This window comes from Strongylocentrotus purpuratus, unplaced genomic scaffold (genome assembly GCF_000002235.5).
Source record: "Strongylocentrotus purpuratus isolate Spur 01 unplaced genomic scaffold, Spur_5.0 spur5_contig_842, whole genome shotgun sequence".
Taxonomy (NCBI): domain Eukaryota; kingdom Metazoa; phylum Echinodermata; class Echinoidea; order Camarodonta; family Strongylocentrotidae; genus Strongylocentrotus; species Strongylocentrotus purpuratus.
The window spans coordinates 403,613-421,870 of record NW_022145549.1 but is presented as its reverse complement, the minus strand read 5'-3'; the positions used below and the strand labels follow the sequence as shown (position 1 = coordinate 421,870).

General features: G+C 36.2%; 1 protein-coding gene across 10 annotated transcripts in view; it reads left to right on the top strand.

Annotated features, from left to right (window-relative positions):
- The window catches only part of LOC100888195 (formin-like protein 7), a 37,018-nt gene extending 23,531 nt beyond the window's left edge, over positions 1-13,487 (top strand). For 9 of the 10 annotated variants that reach the window (XM_030989496.1, XM_030989488.1, XM_030989470.1 and 6 more), the window contains 10 exons: positions 2,371-2,586; positions 3,281-3,478; positions 4,801-5,088; positions 6,198-6,248; positions 8,422-8,694; positions 9,599-9,669; positions 10,547-10,657; positions 11,797-11,891; positions 12,411-12,480; positions 12,842-13,487. In XM_030989496.1, coding sequence (XP_030845356.1) covers positions 2,371-2,586; positions 3,281-3,478; positions 4,801-5,088; positions 6,198-6,248; positions 8,422-8,694; positions 9,599-9,669; positions 10,547-10,657; positions 11,797-11,891; positions 12,411-12,480; positions 12,842-13,072 — 1,604 coding nt within the window. In that variant the 3' untranslated portion in view covers positions 13,073-13,487. The remainder of the gene's footprint in view (positions 1-2,370; positions 2,587-3,280; positions 3,479-4,800; positions 5,089-6,197; positions 6,249-8,421; positions 8,695-9,598; positions 9,670-10,546; positions 10,658-11,796; positions 11,892-12,410; positions 12,481-12,841) is intronic. The other variant, XM_030989458.1, reaches the window with a different exon arrangement.
- Positions 13,488-18,258: the final 4,771 nt, after the last annotated feature.

The window sequence follows — 18,258 nt, the reverse complement described above, 5'->3', positions numbered from 1 at the left end:
TTACACAAGTCGTGTAAAACTGCATGTTATCATTTTAAGGACAGGTGATGCCTTTAAGAAAAGATTAATATTGATAACATAAAGAGTCCTACAAGAAAAAGGAACATTTTAAAAGCATTTGGTGCCCGAACTCTCTTTTCATGAACTTCAGTTATCAAAAACTGAGATACTGAATCTTTGAGCATAGGTACTATTAAAGCGCAGACAGCTTAGCGTTTGAGCGATTGTGCAAATAGTCCTTTGTAGGGTTTCTATTCATCCCCAGATACTCATCCGCTCTTTGTGGTTGCTCAAACACATTGGGGAATGTTTGTTGAGCAAACAGACTTGAAAAGCTTCTTGACAACTACCTGTTGGTAGTTACCTTTGGGGTGTTCCTTTGACATAGGGTGTTATTATAATGTACTTCTAAATATGACTTTATAATTCTATGCAAGCTTACTAGCTGTTGGTCTTGTTTAATATCCTTTTCAACAAAAAAGGCAAATCCAGAAAGGCTTGGCATGAATTTGTTTCTTTCTCTCTTGTATGGATTTTGATAGAATGTTCTCTTGATCTTTCTAAGTCATGAATTTACTACAATTCTATATATAGGACTATAGTATAATTCCCTTGAGGTTCTTTTCTTGAAGGGTGGTAAACCAAATAATGTTCTAACGTACACGATTAATGAAAATGTATGCTTTATTGTTAACTGTTTATGAAACGTTCTAGTTTCCAACAAGGTTCCTTTGTTAGAAATGCGTCAAGGTTCCAAAGATACTTCAAAAGATATAAATGCCTGGCCTCATGCTTATGACTTCTGATGTTACATTACCTATGATCAATACAAGCTTTACAGTCTTTAATTTTGTTTGTATGTACTACAATAGTTGACTGGTAGCCTATATTCACTGCAAATTAAACAAAAATTTCATCCCTATATTCAATTGTAGTACATCTATGCACCTCATGCTGTTTGATTACATTAGTGTGTTTTATTGTAACTTCAAATGCAGTTTGATATCATATCATATTTACCTGTATAGCAAACAATATGTTTGATTGTTTATAATGGAAAGGCTTGTATAATCAAACTTATTAGTATATCATGTGGCAAAATTGTCATGCATATGTATTGTTGTTCATTGTCAAATATTATTTACACCCTGCTTTGTTGAAAGATTTTTTGCCTCCATATTGCATCCATTCTTCATCATGATAGCATGTATAAGCTTGTACTCTTCATAATTATTTGGATTTTGTAAAATTTGAGAGTTTAAATATAACTTGTATATTTATCAATCTGTAAAAAGCCATGATGGAAACTTGAAAAACAGTTCTGATTTACTTGTATAGAAAACTTACCATACTTTTGTGGTTAGATTTTGGTTGCTATATCTAAAAGTTATCCCACCTTCTAGATGTTGCTATTACATACTAACAAATCTGAAACTTTTGTGTGCATGAAATGTTATGAGTGGTTTAGATTCATGAAAATTCATGCCATGAAATAATTGGTTACTTTTTAACCTTATTGCTAAGAAACCATGCATGCTTGTATAAAGTAAGTAACCAGGGGACCTACACTTTTAAGTCCTCTCTGAGGGAGGGAGGGACCTGGTAATGAGGATTAATGCCTTACCAAAAGGCACTAGCGCATTGAATTGGTTTCGAGCCTGGGACCTCCCGTTTACAAGACCACTGCTCTACCACTGAGCCATCGTGCGCCTCACTCAATTGAATCCCAATTGGCACAACACTAGCTTCCTGGCAGGGCAGGGGTAAACTACTTGCGACAGTATGTGGTATGATTTGGGATAGAAAGGAGGGAAGTGAATATGACGACTAATACAAAATGAGAGCATTCATACCGATTGTGTATAGAAGATTTATTTCTCATGCTTAGTCACCATTCAGCTGAGCCTCTATGCAATACCAGGGGGGTGTTTCACAAAGATCCAAAGTTGAACTTATCTCCAAGTTGGACTAAGCAATTATGAAAAGCCGTTAGCATCTTTGAAAATATTTTGTAAAAGTTATTTAAAAGGCATAAAATGTTGATTCAAACCATTCATGTTTTCTATTACCATGGGAGATTTCATATCTTGATGTGGAATTTATGAAAAGTCTAAAATACTTGAATTTCCTCTTTTTTATATATTTTATTTTAAGGCTACAAATGGCTCTCCATAATGTTTAAGTGCAACTTAGAATTAAGTTTGACTTAGTATCTTCGTGAAACACCGCCCTGGAATGTCTTCGTTTATTTTGTAGATTTTTTATTGACTGCATAGTACTTTCAGAAGTTATTACCAATCTTTTGGTTTTTCAGCTTCCAATGTCTTCATAGATAGGAAATTCAAGTCTCATTTCTGATTGTTCCCCCAGTCAAAACTCCCTTGGATCTCCTACGGCTCTCCAGCCTGCCTCACACCCCTACCACAGTCGCCTGGGATGAAGTCTTCAGTATGGCCAGTGGAGATGGCCAATTTGAGGAAGATGATGAGGGTAATATCATTATTCCTGATGCCGTTGATGCTGCCAATCTTCTCCCGCTTCACTTCATGGTGGATTATATAGAAGTGCTCCAACCTGAAGTATATGGTAAGTCCTGCTTTAAAGCCCCACTGCACTACTTATAGCTACTTGCGCCCTCTATGTAGCAAACAATTCCTAAGCGGTGATCATTGGTCCCCAATGATCCCCTTTTTCTTATGTTATTGAGAACTGATTTTATGAGATAACCACCTGTCAATGACCATGCAGGGAGGTCTAATCCCTCCTGGCCAAACAAGTGCAGAGGAGCTTTAATGCAAGAAGGATAGTAGGTCTTTCTTCCTTTGGCTGTAAAAGGAAATTAACAAAGGTGATTAAGATGTACATGTGAGAATGTAGACCGTGGTTTAAATTACCAGTGTACAATTTGCAGCCAAGCAGGGTAATTATAAAACTGACAAAAACAGTAACACAAAGCAGAATAAATAATCATATCTTTTTTTCTCTATTTTTCAAACAAAAGAAGACTTACTGAGCTAAAAATAGAAAACAAAAGTAACCAGATAGTGAAAATATAATAGTAATACTCCTGCTACTACTTCTAATGATAATGATAATGATAATGAGGAGAATGATGATAATGATAGGAATGATAACAATATTGTGAATATTAACAATATTAATAATTAAAAATACTACAAATAATAACAATACTGTTTTTTTTATAGTGCATACTACTGCAATAGCATCTCTATTAGATCACAAAGCTCAACTTGAATGTTTTTTTTCTTGCCACCTGTAGGTGAAGCTTTATCGACCAGTGCAGGTGAACTTGCCAATGTTGGGATTGTCAGCGGTCTCAAGGTCAAAGTTGATCGTCCACTGAAGATTGAGAGACCCTGGATACCCAAGGTTCAAGGCCTTGATCGGATCAAGATTCAGAGCCCTCCTCCCGCTCCCATTCCTACCCCCAAAGTACCTACCCCACCCCCTCCTAAAGGTAAGTTAGGTCACCTTTAAATGTACTATGTCCCATTTGCAGGCCAAAAATGAAAAGGGTAAATTCCAACAGCATTTGAAAGATAATACTAATTTAGAACTTCCCTAAAAAAAAGGGGGCTTGAAAATGTCTTTAAGTGGGAAAATAACGAATATTAGTTGTCAAATCAACTTAAGAGCTATAGAGCCAGTAAGTAATACCAGTAGTTGATTTTTCAGACTCTTGTACCGAATGGTCCTACATTTTATGCTGCACAAAGATTCAATCAGTTTAATTTTGGCCATTACAAGAAGTGGGTCATCGATGTAGACAAATGCTCATGGACCCTGTACAGCTAATTTTATGTATGTTATTACCAAAGAAGAGAAAAGGCCAGTCAGTCACTCAATAGTGTCTGACAGTGAAGTCTAGCAAGTAAACAGGTTTCCTTGCATAACTTGAAAATCAGGACACTGCTAACATTTAAATTTCACAGTTAGGACATACATGACATATTCATAATTCCTGCAGAGTTCTACAGAATTTGATGTTGGCTGCAAAAGGGACATAGTATCTTTAAAAGAAAATTCAACCCTAATAGCAAACTACTCCTAGCCCTGTTAAAGGTAAATCCAATGTAATATACAGCTGCGAAGCAGAAATATTAGAGAAGCAGACTGGTAAAAGTTTGAAGGACAAAAGGACAAGAAATTAGAAAGCTAAACATTTTAAAAACTTGTAATCACGATTTATATTATATGTATGAGAACTTCAAATAAATGTTATCAGTAACGTCACTGTGATGTAGCTCTGAAATGACTTAACTGTAAAGTTTGCAAAACGTATGACTCGGAAGGGCCTTTTTTTTTAGGACCTCTCTAATTTATTTTGAGTAGTGGCCTAAGGGAGAATATATTTGAGAGAAAAATAGAAATTAGGGATATTTTTGTTATCAACTAACGAAATTGCTATAATCCACTGGCCAGTAAGATATTTGAGATTCGCCTAGATTCAGTGATTTCAAATTTTCAGAACTCTATGGTTAGTCCTTTTGGTTTTGCTATAAATAAACATATAATAAAGGTACATGTAATGAAAGAAATGTGATTGTGTCTTTTACTTGAGAATCAAGAGAAGCAGATTTATTTATTACCGGTAAGTTTGTTCTCCATTGGTACATGTAAGAGGCAAATCTAATTTGCATGTACATACATTAGGGGATTGCATGTAAAAGATATTTCATAAAATTGTACAACTCTTCTTTTCTTTCAAACATTTTTTTTTTGGTGGCATTTTATTGTTTCATACCTTCAATGAATTTTGTTTTATCCTTGTTTTTACAGAACCAACACCACCACCACCAACACCAACTCCTCCACCAAAGTCACCTACCCCACCCCCAAAGGAGCCTACACCTCCCCCTCCCAAGCCTAAACCCAAGCGTAAGGCAATCGTCAAGAAGACCAAAGCAGTCCCACCACCCCCTCCACCAAAGACCCCCACCCCTCAACCTCCCACCCCCAAGCCACCAACCCCCAAAATACCAACTCCTCAGCCACCCACCCCTACCCCAACACCCCCTAAAGACCCCACCCCTCCCCCTCCTTTACCGCCACCGAAAGTCACACTTGGTAAGTTCATGTGTACATGTTTTGTTCTTTTTAAAATTCAAATCTATATTGAAAATTGTCATGATGGCTTTTCATATTACCAATACTTTTGTTTGTCTGATATTTATTTTCAGTTCATTTATTTTTAGCAAGCTCCAAATTATTGTTGAAATGAAAAATAAAGTTCAATTAAATTACACTTTCCATTAATTGCTCAAAACTAAAAGTCTACATGATTGAAAAAAAAATATATACACAGGGTTATATTGCCCCTAGAAGTAAAGTAATACCCCCTCCTTTCCTGCAGTGAGTATCATATTTGACATGTTGAAGATGGATAAATATTTCTAATGTTTCTTGATGCTTCAATTTATTTGGTTGCCCTAAGGGTAATTGAAAAGCTGGCATATCATGGCTATTTGAAATTCATTTCTTTGCATGCCAATGTACCATCCAAGCCTCATAAATGTGATTGACATGTACTCGTGTACAACAATTTGCTTCAACTTAATCATGCAAAACAACAAAAATATATCATTGATTACCCACCATTATTAGAACATTGATGTTAACCTTTAATGATTTTTTTTAATTATGCATATGCAATGTCCATGCAGTAGCTTTTGACTTTCCATTACCAAAAGGTAAAAAACAAAACTGTTTAAAAAATCTTATTCTTCTGGGCCTGTGTGAATAATGGAATAAAAGAGATGTACACAAGTTTTTTAATTCAGGGGATGGTGATGGTGAATTTAAAAGGAGGTGAAAGGGGGAATCCCATGTTTAAGGGTTTATTTGAAACTTTGTAAGCACACATTGAAAACAGGTACTACAACATGCACGGTACACTACAGCACTAATTTCACAACAATCTGCAAAAGAAATGTGTATATGATTACATGTATTGCTAAGAAAGCATCAATATCTGTTGCCAGACCTAGGCAACTGTTAAGATATTTCATCTTTATTTTCTTTCCCACACAAAATCTACTTGCCCTTTCCATCTAAGCATAGTCTATTCTAGAGTTGAGGAACATCTTTAACTTTAATTATACCTGACACTTTTAATCATGAATGACTTCTTTCTTGCATGCTCTATCTATTACCAATCTATCTTCATCATGTTTTAGATCTTTCTTCATTTCTAAGCATGCTCTCTCCACCTGTAGAAGGTGCACCATGTAAGAAAGAATCTTTAAAGAGAACTTTGGTGGCTGGCTATGAATTGTAAAATCTAAAATTAATTCTCAAGGAATCTCTTGTCTATATTGATACTATTATTTGTTGTTGGTCAGCTAGTGACCAACTTATCATATCCATCTGTTCCTTATTTCATACGAGTTTCAGCATCTTCAATATTTAGTCACATTTCTTGATATACTAAAGATTATACAATTTATTACTACCTACATGTTTATCTTCCTTCTTTTTTTTCATTTTTCTTTTTTTAACTGGAGGGAAACTATATGGTTTCAAGTTATCTTGTGTCAAGTAATTTCATTTTCATTGTCACCATCATGTAATAACTTGAGGATGGGATATCACTTTTCTTTCATTTTTCCATTCCATATGTCATTTTTCTTTTCTTTCGTCATCCACGCCTTTCACTTCTTTCATCGGTATCAGAGCTTCCTTCATTACCGCCAGTGATCTACCGAGATCCAACGCCTCTTCCTCCGCCACTCCCGACTCTAGTCCCAAAATGTAAATAAATATGTGAATGTCAGACCGTGAAATTAACTGCACACTTTTTACCAAATTATTTGCTTGCTGTTGCTTTTTATATGCACTTGAAAGCCTGCTGTGGATAGTTGAAATATATATTATGTCTTTGGAGCCAGAAGGGTATTAAATCTGAATAGAAATGATTTGAGTTAATGCCCTTTTGGCTCTAAAACAGAAGATACATTTATGCAAGATTGTGTAGCACAAGTTACCACAGCATTAAAAGGTGTATCTCTCGCAATTCTACGTAGCCCACTTACTGTAAACTTTTTGGTGCAAGGTACAGTACATATGCACAACTCTAGAGCAATTCAAATTTATGCACATCTTCTGGTAGATATATACATGAATATCTACCAATGGTTTGTCAAAGAAGTATTTTCTTCTTGCTGTTATTGATGCTACTTATTGAAAGCTGTTATTAAAAGCAGATACTTAGCATAATACAGTATATGAACTTTTTGTAGGACTTTTTCTAATGCACCATTGAATAAATTATCTACATTTAGTTTTTGATTGATTGCTAAACTAGATACCTGTTTGTTTGCTTGCATAATTGATTGTTGGTCTATTTTACTAATAGGCTAATTGGAAAGTGAGTGAAATCATGTCATTTGACCTGTAAAATAATTAATATGTTTGCTTAATTAACCAAATATCTCTAAAGGGCAGTATTTTTAAAAATTAAAGACATACCTAACTTTTCATTTCAAACAAACAAAACTTGGTATTTAAGAGTAAAGTTACATTTTCATAGAATACCAGAATTAGAAGTATAAATAAACTTAAAACAAAGTGCAACACAAATTATTTGTAAATAACATTCCTTCACCTCAATGTCTTGAACATGCATATCTAATGGCTTTGATCATAAGATTTCATCAATGATATCAGTTCCCCATGATATACCAAATACAACTTTGAAAGGAGCTTGAAAAGTGCTTAAATTGAATCATGTAAAACTAATCTATAATTATCGGCACTGTTATTGTGTGTAAAATAATTATCTACACTATATGTGTTTATCAATTTACTAACTGTATTTACTCTGTTACTAATAATTATCTGATACTAATCTCTGCAATGTGTAGCTTGCATGTACAATACACAGCTCTTATTTGTTGTTTGCTTTTAATATCTTGCATTTACCAGTGAATACTATCTTCAAATATATTACTTGAATTGTTTTTTCAAACCTTGGTATAAAGAGAATGTGCATCACAATACTAGGAAGCAGTTTTATACATACAGGTACCTTTGTAGGACAACTTTCAAGTGGAAAGCTTGTTTTGTAGTGTATTTGGTCAACCCATTGTCTACCTGAACTGGATAGTTTCTGTATAAATTTTTTAGGTTCTACCCACAACAAATAAGATGTCATTAAGGATACGTGGTGAGTATTTACAACAGTTGCACAAGAGCATCTCGATTAGGCATAATGTTGGCTAAAATTTCACTCAGATACGTCAAAAAGGTATTCTTGATTAACAAACATCATTAACTACTATGCATTTTGCATTCCGGACGCGTCTTTTCATGCTTCACTACTACATTTCGCTATTAAAGCTACCTAAAATCATTTAATTTCAGAATAATGAATGTATTATCTTCTCCCTGTTATCCCTATAGCTCCTACTCCAGAGCCAACTCCAGAACCACCACCAGCTATCCCTACCCCTGTCCCGCCCACTCCCACCCCTGTACCCCCTACGCCCTCACCGGAGGCCACAAGGAAGTCCCTTCCACCAGCTGAGAGGGATCCGTCATTCCTTGCTGAGATGGAGAGACAGCGTCTGGCAGAGGTGCGCAGGATGAAGGCTATGGCAGCCTTCGACAGCTTGAAGAATAAGAAGTTTGTGATTAAGAAAAAGCCCATCCCGGAGGAGCTGACTTTCAGAGAATGTAAGTCTACATGTCCCTCAAAATTTCTCCCGGTCTGTGTTCTTTTTTCTCTTTAGATGTTAAAGCCCCACTGTACTACTTGTAGCTACTTGCTCCCTTTATATAGAAAGAATGCCTAATCGATGCCTGTTGTTCCCTCATGATCCTCTTTTTCTTATCTTAATTGAGATCTGAGTTGATGAGATAGCCACCTGTCAGTGACCTTGCTGGGTGGTCTTATCCCTCCTGTCCACACTAGTACAGGCAGTCTTTAAATCTTTGTCTTTGTTCTTCCACCTTGCATTGTTTTTCCTAGTTCCAATTTATTTTTCATACCATTTCTCATATTTGTTTGCTTTCTACTACCTACTCTTAAATTTTTCATGATGTCGTTGCTCTCTCGAAGGAGCAGTTCTTCAGTCATGTCGTTTCTTATATGTTGGTGTATATCTGGCTATTTGTCCTCTTCTTTCTCATCATTTCAGTGATCCCTGTCTTACATCACATGGCTCTTTTTAATTATTGATTGCATAGTCATATTCTCTCTTCCTCTGTTAATCCCTCCAGCTTTCTCTCTCTCTCTCTCTCTCTTTCTCTTCTCTCTCTTTCTCTTCTCTCTCTCTTTCTCTTCTCTCTCTCTCTTTCTCTTCTCTCTCTCTTTCTCTTTCTCTTCCCTCTCTCTTTCTCTTCTCTCTCTCTTTCTCTTTCTCCTGTACCTTCTGTTCCTGTCACTTCCATTCTCTTCTAATGAAAATAAGTGTACATTATTTGTCTATGCATCCTAACATCTTACATACATACACACATATTGATATTTATATAGCGTCTTTACATAAACATGCTCAAAGCGCATCTTATTGCTACTTATTTCTATTTTCTTTCATATGTATTTTCTTTCCTTTCTGTCTTCATATTTTATTTCTAGATGGCTGGCTAGCCCAGTTCTGTATACTCAAAGAGGAGAAAGTCAGAATGTACAAGATGGCATTTGATACGGTAAGTTTTCGGTTCGTTTAAGTTTAACATGACAAAAGGAGATAATGCTGAAATAACATTGAGGGTAAATACTGATATATTTCAGCTACATGCAGTATTTTGTTGAAAGTGGCCGGAATTATCATTTTACTGGAATAACAAATTACATACTTTGATAAAACGACATGTTTATATTGGAGAAAACTTCTTGTCATTGAGTACAAATTGGGGGTAAAGTTATTTTTAAATTTTTTTTTAGTCCGTTGTGGTCTGGTGTTTGTCTCATTGGAGTGACTAGGGTGTGAGTAGTCATGTATATGCTTGTAAATTACAAGCAACCCAAAAGATCGACGGTTTTAAATACCCTCTAAGGGACTTGGTAATGATAATCAATTTTTTTTTCTCCAAATGGCAATAACCTTGGTATCGAACCCAGAACCTTCCGATCTTGAGATCACTGCTCTACACCACTAAGCCATCACACCACCTCTTGATGTCTGCAATATCATTTCATCTGCAGAATATAATTCATGCTTAAAATGAAGGTTGAGTTCTTGGAAAGGCAAACATGATTTTGAGCTTTTTCATTCTTTTATATTAGTGTTGCAAGACTATCATAGAATTAATGTCCATTAAGAAAAGATGGCTCCTCAAATGTCTTCATATCCAAAATATAACAAGTACCAGCTAATGATTGTGGAGCACACTTTCATGTCGCATGTTTGTTTTGTCCCATTAAACACATTTTTGCATACAGTGCATGTGACTTTAAGCAAGACTGGGCCAATGATCATTTTGATGATCAGCTTTTTTCAATCACTTTGACACAGTATTTTTTGTAATGCAATTGCATGACCAGAACAAGGGATTTAATAGAGATATTTTTGTTTTGTTTCAGATTGATGAAGATGAAGATGGATTCTTAAATCCGTTTGAGACTTTGATGGCATTGAAAGGCATCACTGGTTCTTCCAGTCTCTCAGAGAAAGAAGAGGCCTATATCTTGAGGGTAAGCACCACACCATGTATGACTAAAGGCTTGTTCACATATATATCATTGGCCGGGTGGCAGCAGGGCGTTAGCGCGCGAGCGACTCAAAAACTACTTTTTGAATTATTTGCATTTAAAGATTTGTTTTATATGTTAACTGCTTTTCGTCCCGAAAATTGGTTTAAAACATAAAAGACTAATGGAAATGTTGGAGTAGAACACGGCCACAATTTTTTTCTCGGAAATAAGTCAGTTTTATAAAAGTTTGAGGCAATTTAGTGCTAACGCCCTTCTGCTTAAAGTTTCATTATGGACCTGAAATTCGAGCTAACGCCCTTCTGCCAGCCAGGCGACGATATTGTGGTATGGCAGTTTACCGTGAGGATTTCTAAAAGTAATTAAGCAAAGTGCTCTACACCTTTGTGAATCGTATAACACACAGATAGGGAGTATGCGTAGGATCAATCTTGTACATAGCTACTTCTTTCATCTTGCTGCTATTCATTTAGTACATCAAAAAAATGTTGGGGTTTACTGGGGTATATGTGATCAAGCCTCTATGTTGCAGTTACGTGGGGGTGAATCAAAAAGAAAAAAAAAATCTTTTTGACTTTGTTGCGGTTCTTTTAATTCATTAAGTTGTGAAAGAATTAAATAGGGTTTACAGGAAAAAATAGGTATGTGAAAAACACCTTTCCAGCTCATTATCAAGTCCTTCGGAAAGGACCTAAAGCTGTCGGTCCTCTGGTTGCTTACTTACAAGCATTTATGCTTTCTTAGCAGTCAGGTAAATAACCACCATTACCACTATCCTTGTTCACTCTGATTTTCTCATTCACCTCATTTATTGCAGTTCAGCAAAATAAAGAGGGATGCGAAGCTATGTTTGGAAAGTTTTAACATTACCATAAGTAACAAATCATGTGTAGATGATTTATGAATATCGCTTGTATGTCCTTCAAATGTATAAATAATCAGTATTCAATGGTTCAAAGGAGGGGGGGGGGGTGCAGTTTGACTTCAGAGAAATGGCAGAATTGATCTCTGACACTAAATGAGACTTCAAGCTGTAACTCTATGCAGCAACGTAAATGGAAAACTGTTTTCACTCTCACTCTCAGTAACTTACTTGGATCTGTTGTCTTTTCCCTCAACAGGTTCTTGATTTAGCAGACTACAATATGACACATGGAACCGATTTCAGATTATTCTCCATTATGGCTGCACTATACCAAAGGATATCTTCGATTGAGTAAGTATACCTTACTCGTTTCTATCTTATGTAGGCATGATTTTGTGATGGAAAAAACATCAAAAAAGAAAACATTCCATAAATTAAAATGGATAAGGGTTTCAAACTTTTGATGAAAATTTGCCTTTTTCTTGAGCAATATGAAAAGTAATGATATTCACATCATTTTTTAAATAAAAAGAAAAATTACTTTTGAAATTTACATTTTATTTGAATTTTACAATCATACTTGCAATAAAGGATGTAATTTTTATCCATGCATTATCATGAATTTTCTCATTATTGTAGCCCGCTCTAGACTAGTCAATGTGTACTGAATATATCGCATAACATTCATTCTCGGTTCTCCTATTGTGTCAAGACAGGGTTTTCTAAGGCTTCGTTTTCTTGGGGTTAATAGTGTGAAATCTTTGTAAAAAATAGCATTTTGTCCTATTGCCTAATGATATTAATGTGCAATAACAGATCTGTGCTATGGTATAATGTATTTCAATATGATTTTTTTTTACTTTTATACAGCAAATTTGTGAAAAATGTGATTGAAAAGATGGATCTCCAAACACTAGACTGGAAAATATTCCGTGCAAAGGTGAGCATTATGTTTTATAACTTTGAATAGTAGTTGAGGTGGGAATACTCTGTAAATGCATGTACCCGTTCATTAAATTTGTTGATATGGTCTTCATTTATTAAAAATTACAGCAAATGAAGACCCATACCAGTTTGATTTTTGCATACTGCAACCCGACTATTTTTTATGTTGTGATGATAATATAAACTTTTATTTTTTACTGCCTCAAGATTCCATATTCTTGCGAAATGTTCAGGAGTTGTTCAAATTTGTTATGTAAGAGGAAAATCATTTGTTCAGAATACACGTGGGAATTATGCAAATCATGTATCTTTTTTTCTCACACTAAATTCAATATTGTTGTTTCCACCATTTTCAGGATTTGTTCAATTGGTGCCTAGATGAAAAGACAAGACATTTCAAGATGGACAGGCTGTTAATAGAGCTTAGAGCAGGTGGAGTCAGTCTGGAACATCAGCTAGAGTGTGAGGACATACTGGGCCCCAAGGGTCCCATGGACATGCTAGACTTTCTCACGTACCTACCGCTTTTCATCCTCATGCATGACTCTGTTGTTGACAATCCTCTTGATATGTCCATGGATAAGTGAACGATCATGACAAAGTACTACTTTCGAACATCAGCAAGAGTATGAAGACACTTTGCCCAAAGTGTCCTATGGACCTTTTAGAATTTCTCATGTATCTTCTGCTTTTTGTGAGCGTGCATGACTCTGTTCTTAAAAACTGTTTAGATATGACCGTGGATAAGTGATAGAGCCAAATGTGGGAGTAGCAAGTCTGGGATATCAGCTAGAGTTTGAAGACATCACTGGCCAGAATTCCTTCAACAACCTGACTGCTTGACATGTCTGTGGATGACTTAGAGTGATGGATCTCCAATGGTTATGGAGCTGGTATTGCACTGAATATCCATCTCTTAAAGGCCGTCTGTACTAGTTTGGCCAAGGGGGATAAGACCACCCTGCGAGGTCACTGACAGGTAGTTATCTCATCAGATCAGCTCTCAATTAACATAAGAAAAAGGGGATCACTGGGGACCAACAGGCACCGATTAGACATTGTTTGCTATATAGAGGGCGCAAGTAGCTACAAGTAGTGCCGTGGGGCTTTAATGGAGAGACAGGGATGGAGATGATTCTCTGGACAAGTGATTCATTGTCACAGGGTTAGTGAGGCCATGATCAACAACTAGTTTCCCTTCATGAAGCATCCCTGTACCACTGGAGAGACTGGGATGGAGATGATTCTCTGGACAAGTGATTCATTGTCACAGGGTTGGTGAGGCCATGATCAACCTCTGGTTTCCCCTTCATGAAGCATCCCTGTACTAATGGAGAGATGAGGATGGAGATGATTCTCTGGACAAGTGATTCATTGTCACAGGGTTGGTGAGGCCATGATCAACAACTAGTTTCCCTTCATGAAGCATCCCTGTACCACTGGAGAGACGGGGATGGAGATGATTCTCTGGACAAGTGATTCATTGTCACAGGGTTGGTGAGGCCATGATCAACCTCTGGTTTCCCCTTCATGAAGCATCCCTGTACTAATGGAGAGATGAGGATGGAGATGATTCTCTGGACGAGTGATTCATTGTCACAGGGTTGGTGAGGCCATGATCAACCACTGGTTTCCCTTCATGGAGCGCCCTTGTACTAATGGAGAGACGGGGATGGAGATCATTTTCTGTGCAAGTGATTCATTGTCACAGAGTTGGTGAGGCCATGATCAACAACTGGTTTCCCTTCATGGAGCATCCCTGTACCATTGGAGAGATCAGGATGGACAAAAGCAATGCAATCATGTTTTTTTTTTATCATGCGGAGGGGAGACTATGGACCAATGGTACTAATACCAATGCTCTTCTTAGAAAACAAAAAACAAATCATCTTTGATAGTCCCCGCTTGGAGGGAGAAACGGGGAAGGTGATGAGATCTTTATGGCCATGGACAAATCATGTTGTTACTATTATGTGTTTTAAAGGTATAGACCAGTTTCGGAAACGCCCCCCTCTCAAAAAATGAAATGGAAGCTCTTATTACCAATCATGTAAAAGAATATGTTTTGACTAATATGTGATGATACAAATTTTGCCGGGAAACCGCCTACTAATTGATATGTTTAGTAAATTATCATATCTATCCAGCCTGGATAGATATCGCGTAGTCCCATATACATCTTTCTGTGTACAGTGCTTGTAACTTTACCGAGACTGGGCCAAATTTTGTATTTTTTTGGTGATTCCAGAACCTTGCAGTACACACCGATACTTATATGCTACATGATCAACCTTTTCTGATCAATTCCACAACGTTTCTTTCACAATGCAATCGCATGACCAGAACTGGTCTATACCTTTAATGATAATGACGCCAACTTTGCTGTTATGTGGACCTTGTGGTGATTACGATACATGGATAGAGGCATGTCCATTGTCAGGGATGCCAGCCATTTATAAAAGTTTTGAAGAGTAATTTTTATCTTATATATATTTGTTTTGATAGAGCTATATCTGTGGATGTTTTACGAGTTTGAATATATATCGTCGCTGTTTTCACGAAGTGACGGTAGTGAAAAAAAATTGCATTCACTTTGCGTTACGATTTTCCTCACTACTGTCACTTCGTGAAAACAAGGACGATATGTGTCATTTAATGCAAAAACTAAAATAATTTTCATTCTTGCCAGCATGTATTTGATAGAGGAGATTCTCTGTTTTTACTTTCAGTAGGAACCAAATTTAAAGATGGACCAGTCTGATCGGTGAAGAAAATCATTGATAAAAATATCTGTTCTTCAGGCCATCAGTATCAGACCAAAATGAGCTTGCCAAGTCTCATTGTGAGCTTACGATGCACTAGTACTTAACAGTTACTGTATTTCTCAACTGATAGTATGGCTTACATAAGAACAAGGAGCTTTGTTGTTGAAAGCCTAAAGACACCTTGACTCTCGCATGCAACATGATGAGAGAGTCATGACTTGCTCATGGGAATGTGCAGTAGAGGAAGAAAAATGCAAGCCAGATTTTAACCAGTTGACTACTGATGTTTTGTATTCCCATAGAGTTAACACAGGGACCATTCTGTTCCTGTAGCCAATGGGTTAATTTTTTTCAAAATTTGTTGTGACTTATTTTTCTGGCAACCTTTTGTGAACAGTTCATGAACTATGCACAACCTTTATACCTCGGTTCAAGTGATTTCATGATAAATCATGGTAATGCTTGAATACTGCTTGAATAACCAATGATGTCTTAAAATTGATGTATAGGTCCAACATTGCCATACCATTTTGTGTAGCATTCCACAAAATGGCATGGACCAAAGTGGACGACCATAATTCTTGCTAAGTACTGTCATGGCACCTTTTCCCTATACCTCAAATTTCGAGCATTTTTTCTTCTTCCCAGAAATCATCCCCTATTAAAAATGGAATCCTAGTATGGTAATGCCTTTTTCTTGAAGATAAGTTTCTAATCTCAATGTTTGTATTGGCTTGATGCAAACCTTCCTTGAAAATACATGTCGCTCAAATTTGATAAGCATAGTGATTATGTTTAAGTTGCTTTTCTTACAGTACTGTTTAGGTTTGTTTGAATCACTTTTCGGTTTAGGAAAATCATTAGTTCAACATATCCTTTTAATCTTTGTCCTTGACTCGTGTACATGTTCCTTTATTAGAATGAAATCCATTTACATGTATGTGTTTCTATCATGGTGAAATGTCTGCTATGGTTTCATACAAATGTAAAATCTGTGAACTTTAAATGCATGAATACTATACATGTATATTCATATCAAATGTCTGCATAATGCTCTGTGTAATCCAGTCTTTGTGCAATCTCTATATATTCTGTGTGTCAATTATATACTGCAATCTAATCTCCAGGTCTATTATTTACCATTTACTGTGCATTTCATGAATGCCGAAGGCCTTTTTATACTTCATCAACAGACTTCATAAGGTGAAGGGGTTGATACCTTGCAATGTTTCGCGTTTGACACATTTCTTTCCTTCAATTTCTTTCATGTGATTACATTTTTTTTATATGACCTTTAATAATGTTAATGATACCAGAAATAACTAGGAAATTATTCAAAGCTCATATCAGAATTTCTTCATTTTTCAATGACATGAATGGAGAAACATATGTCATACGGGACACATTGCAAGGAGTCAGGACAAGATTGAAAGCCTGTTTTTCAGTGTTGGTTATTCTTTTTGCTACGTCTCTAGGTACACATTATTCTGCATTTCTTGATCAATAGGAAATCACTGATTTTTTCCTCTGGTTCTTAACATTACGAACCAGAGCAAAATAACAGTGATTTACCATTGAAATCTATTTATTTGGTTGGTCATATCTCAGCTAATACTAAACAATTGGTTTTCAACATATTGACATTATTTTGTATGCTCTTTCAGAAAATGAAGTTCAAATTTAGAAACTCTAAAAGTAATTTTTTGATGACGTCACACTTGACCACTCTATTGTCTTCTATGCTTGTCTCCTGCTCCCTTTAATCTTCTATCTTATCTCATTTCTTGTGGTTTCGTTTTAGTCATGGGAGGGGGGGGGGCCTAGTTGTCATAATATATAAGTTTTTATGAACTATTTTTCAGTGCATTTCCGGTCATATCAGAATAAATTGTATCTTCTCTTGTTTCATTTTTATATAAACTCACATATCACACACTAAATGGAAATTTAACCCTGATTCTCAAAGTATGTATAATCTTACCATGCTTTTTTCACTACATGACATATGTATTATTTTCATGGTGTGTTTATATTTTTGCAACTTGGTTTTGTGATTTGCAATATTGTGTTATATATACCTTCAATTAATAAAGGCAATATAATAAAATTCAAGAATAAAAAATTATTTACCGCTATTCATTTGTGTTTGTATAAGGCGTATTATTCATTATACAAAATAAATTATGTGTTATATGTACTACAGTTAGACCTGTACAGCCCAAGGGAGATGTATAGAGCAGTCATTGTTTAGGAAAATCGTATCCTATGCAATTACTTTTGCTCAACGGGGGGGGGGGGGGGGGGGGGGGGGAGTGGGTGTTGAGAAAATTGCTCCCCCCCCCCCTTCGTTGAGCAAAATAATTGCTTAGGAAACGGTAAGCTGGTTCATTTTACACGTTTGGTGGGAGGTTTTTAATTCAAATGAACAGTGGAAAAACATCAAATCACTTAAAAGGCATTCAAATATTACCAAAAAGATTACAAGAGGAGAAAAGATACAAGGAAATGGGTAGAAAGTAGAGAAGGGAAAAGAAAAAGAAAGAAAGAGAGGGAGAGAGAGAGAGAAATAATTTTCTTGTTGACTCGATCGTGCAATCACCCTCTGTGACACTGGCGTACCTATGGGGGGGGGCAGGGGGGCAGAGTGCCCCCCTGACGGGCTCCAGGGGAAAAAAAAGAAAAAGGGGAAAGAAAAGAAAAGAAAGGGAAAGGAAAGAAAAAGAAAAAAGGAAAAGGAAAGAAAAAAGGAAAGAAAGAGAAAAAAGGAAAAAAAGGAAAGAAAAAAGGAAGAAGAAGAGAAAGGGAAAAGAAAAGGAAAGGAATAAAAATGGGAAAAAAAATAAAGAACATGGCCGTAAGGACCAGGGGGGGGGGGGCAGTTGACCCCAGATATTTTGAAATCGTACAGTTTTTTTCCTGAAAATGTAGTGTAGGCCTATACCAAATCCTTCAATTCTACTTTTGAAAATGCAAAAGTACCCTCATGACCAGTTCGGTCGCTCGAACTC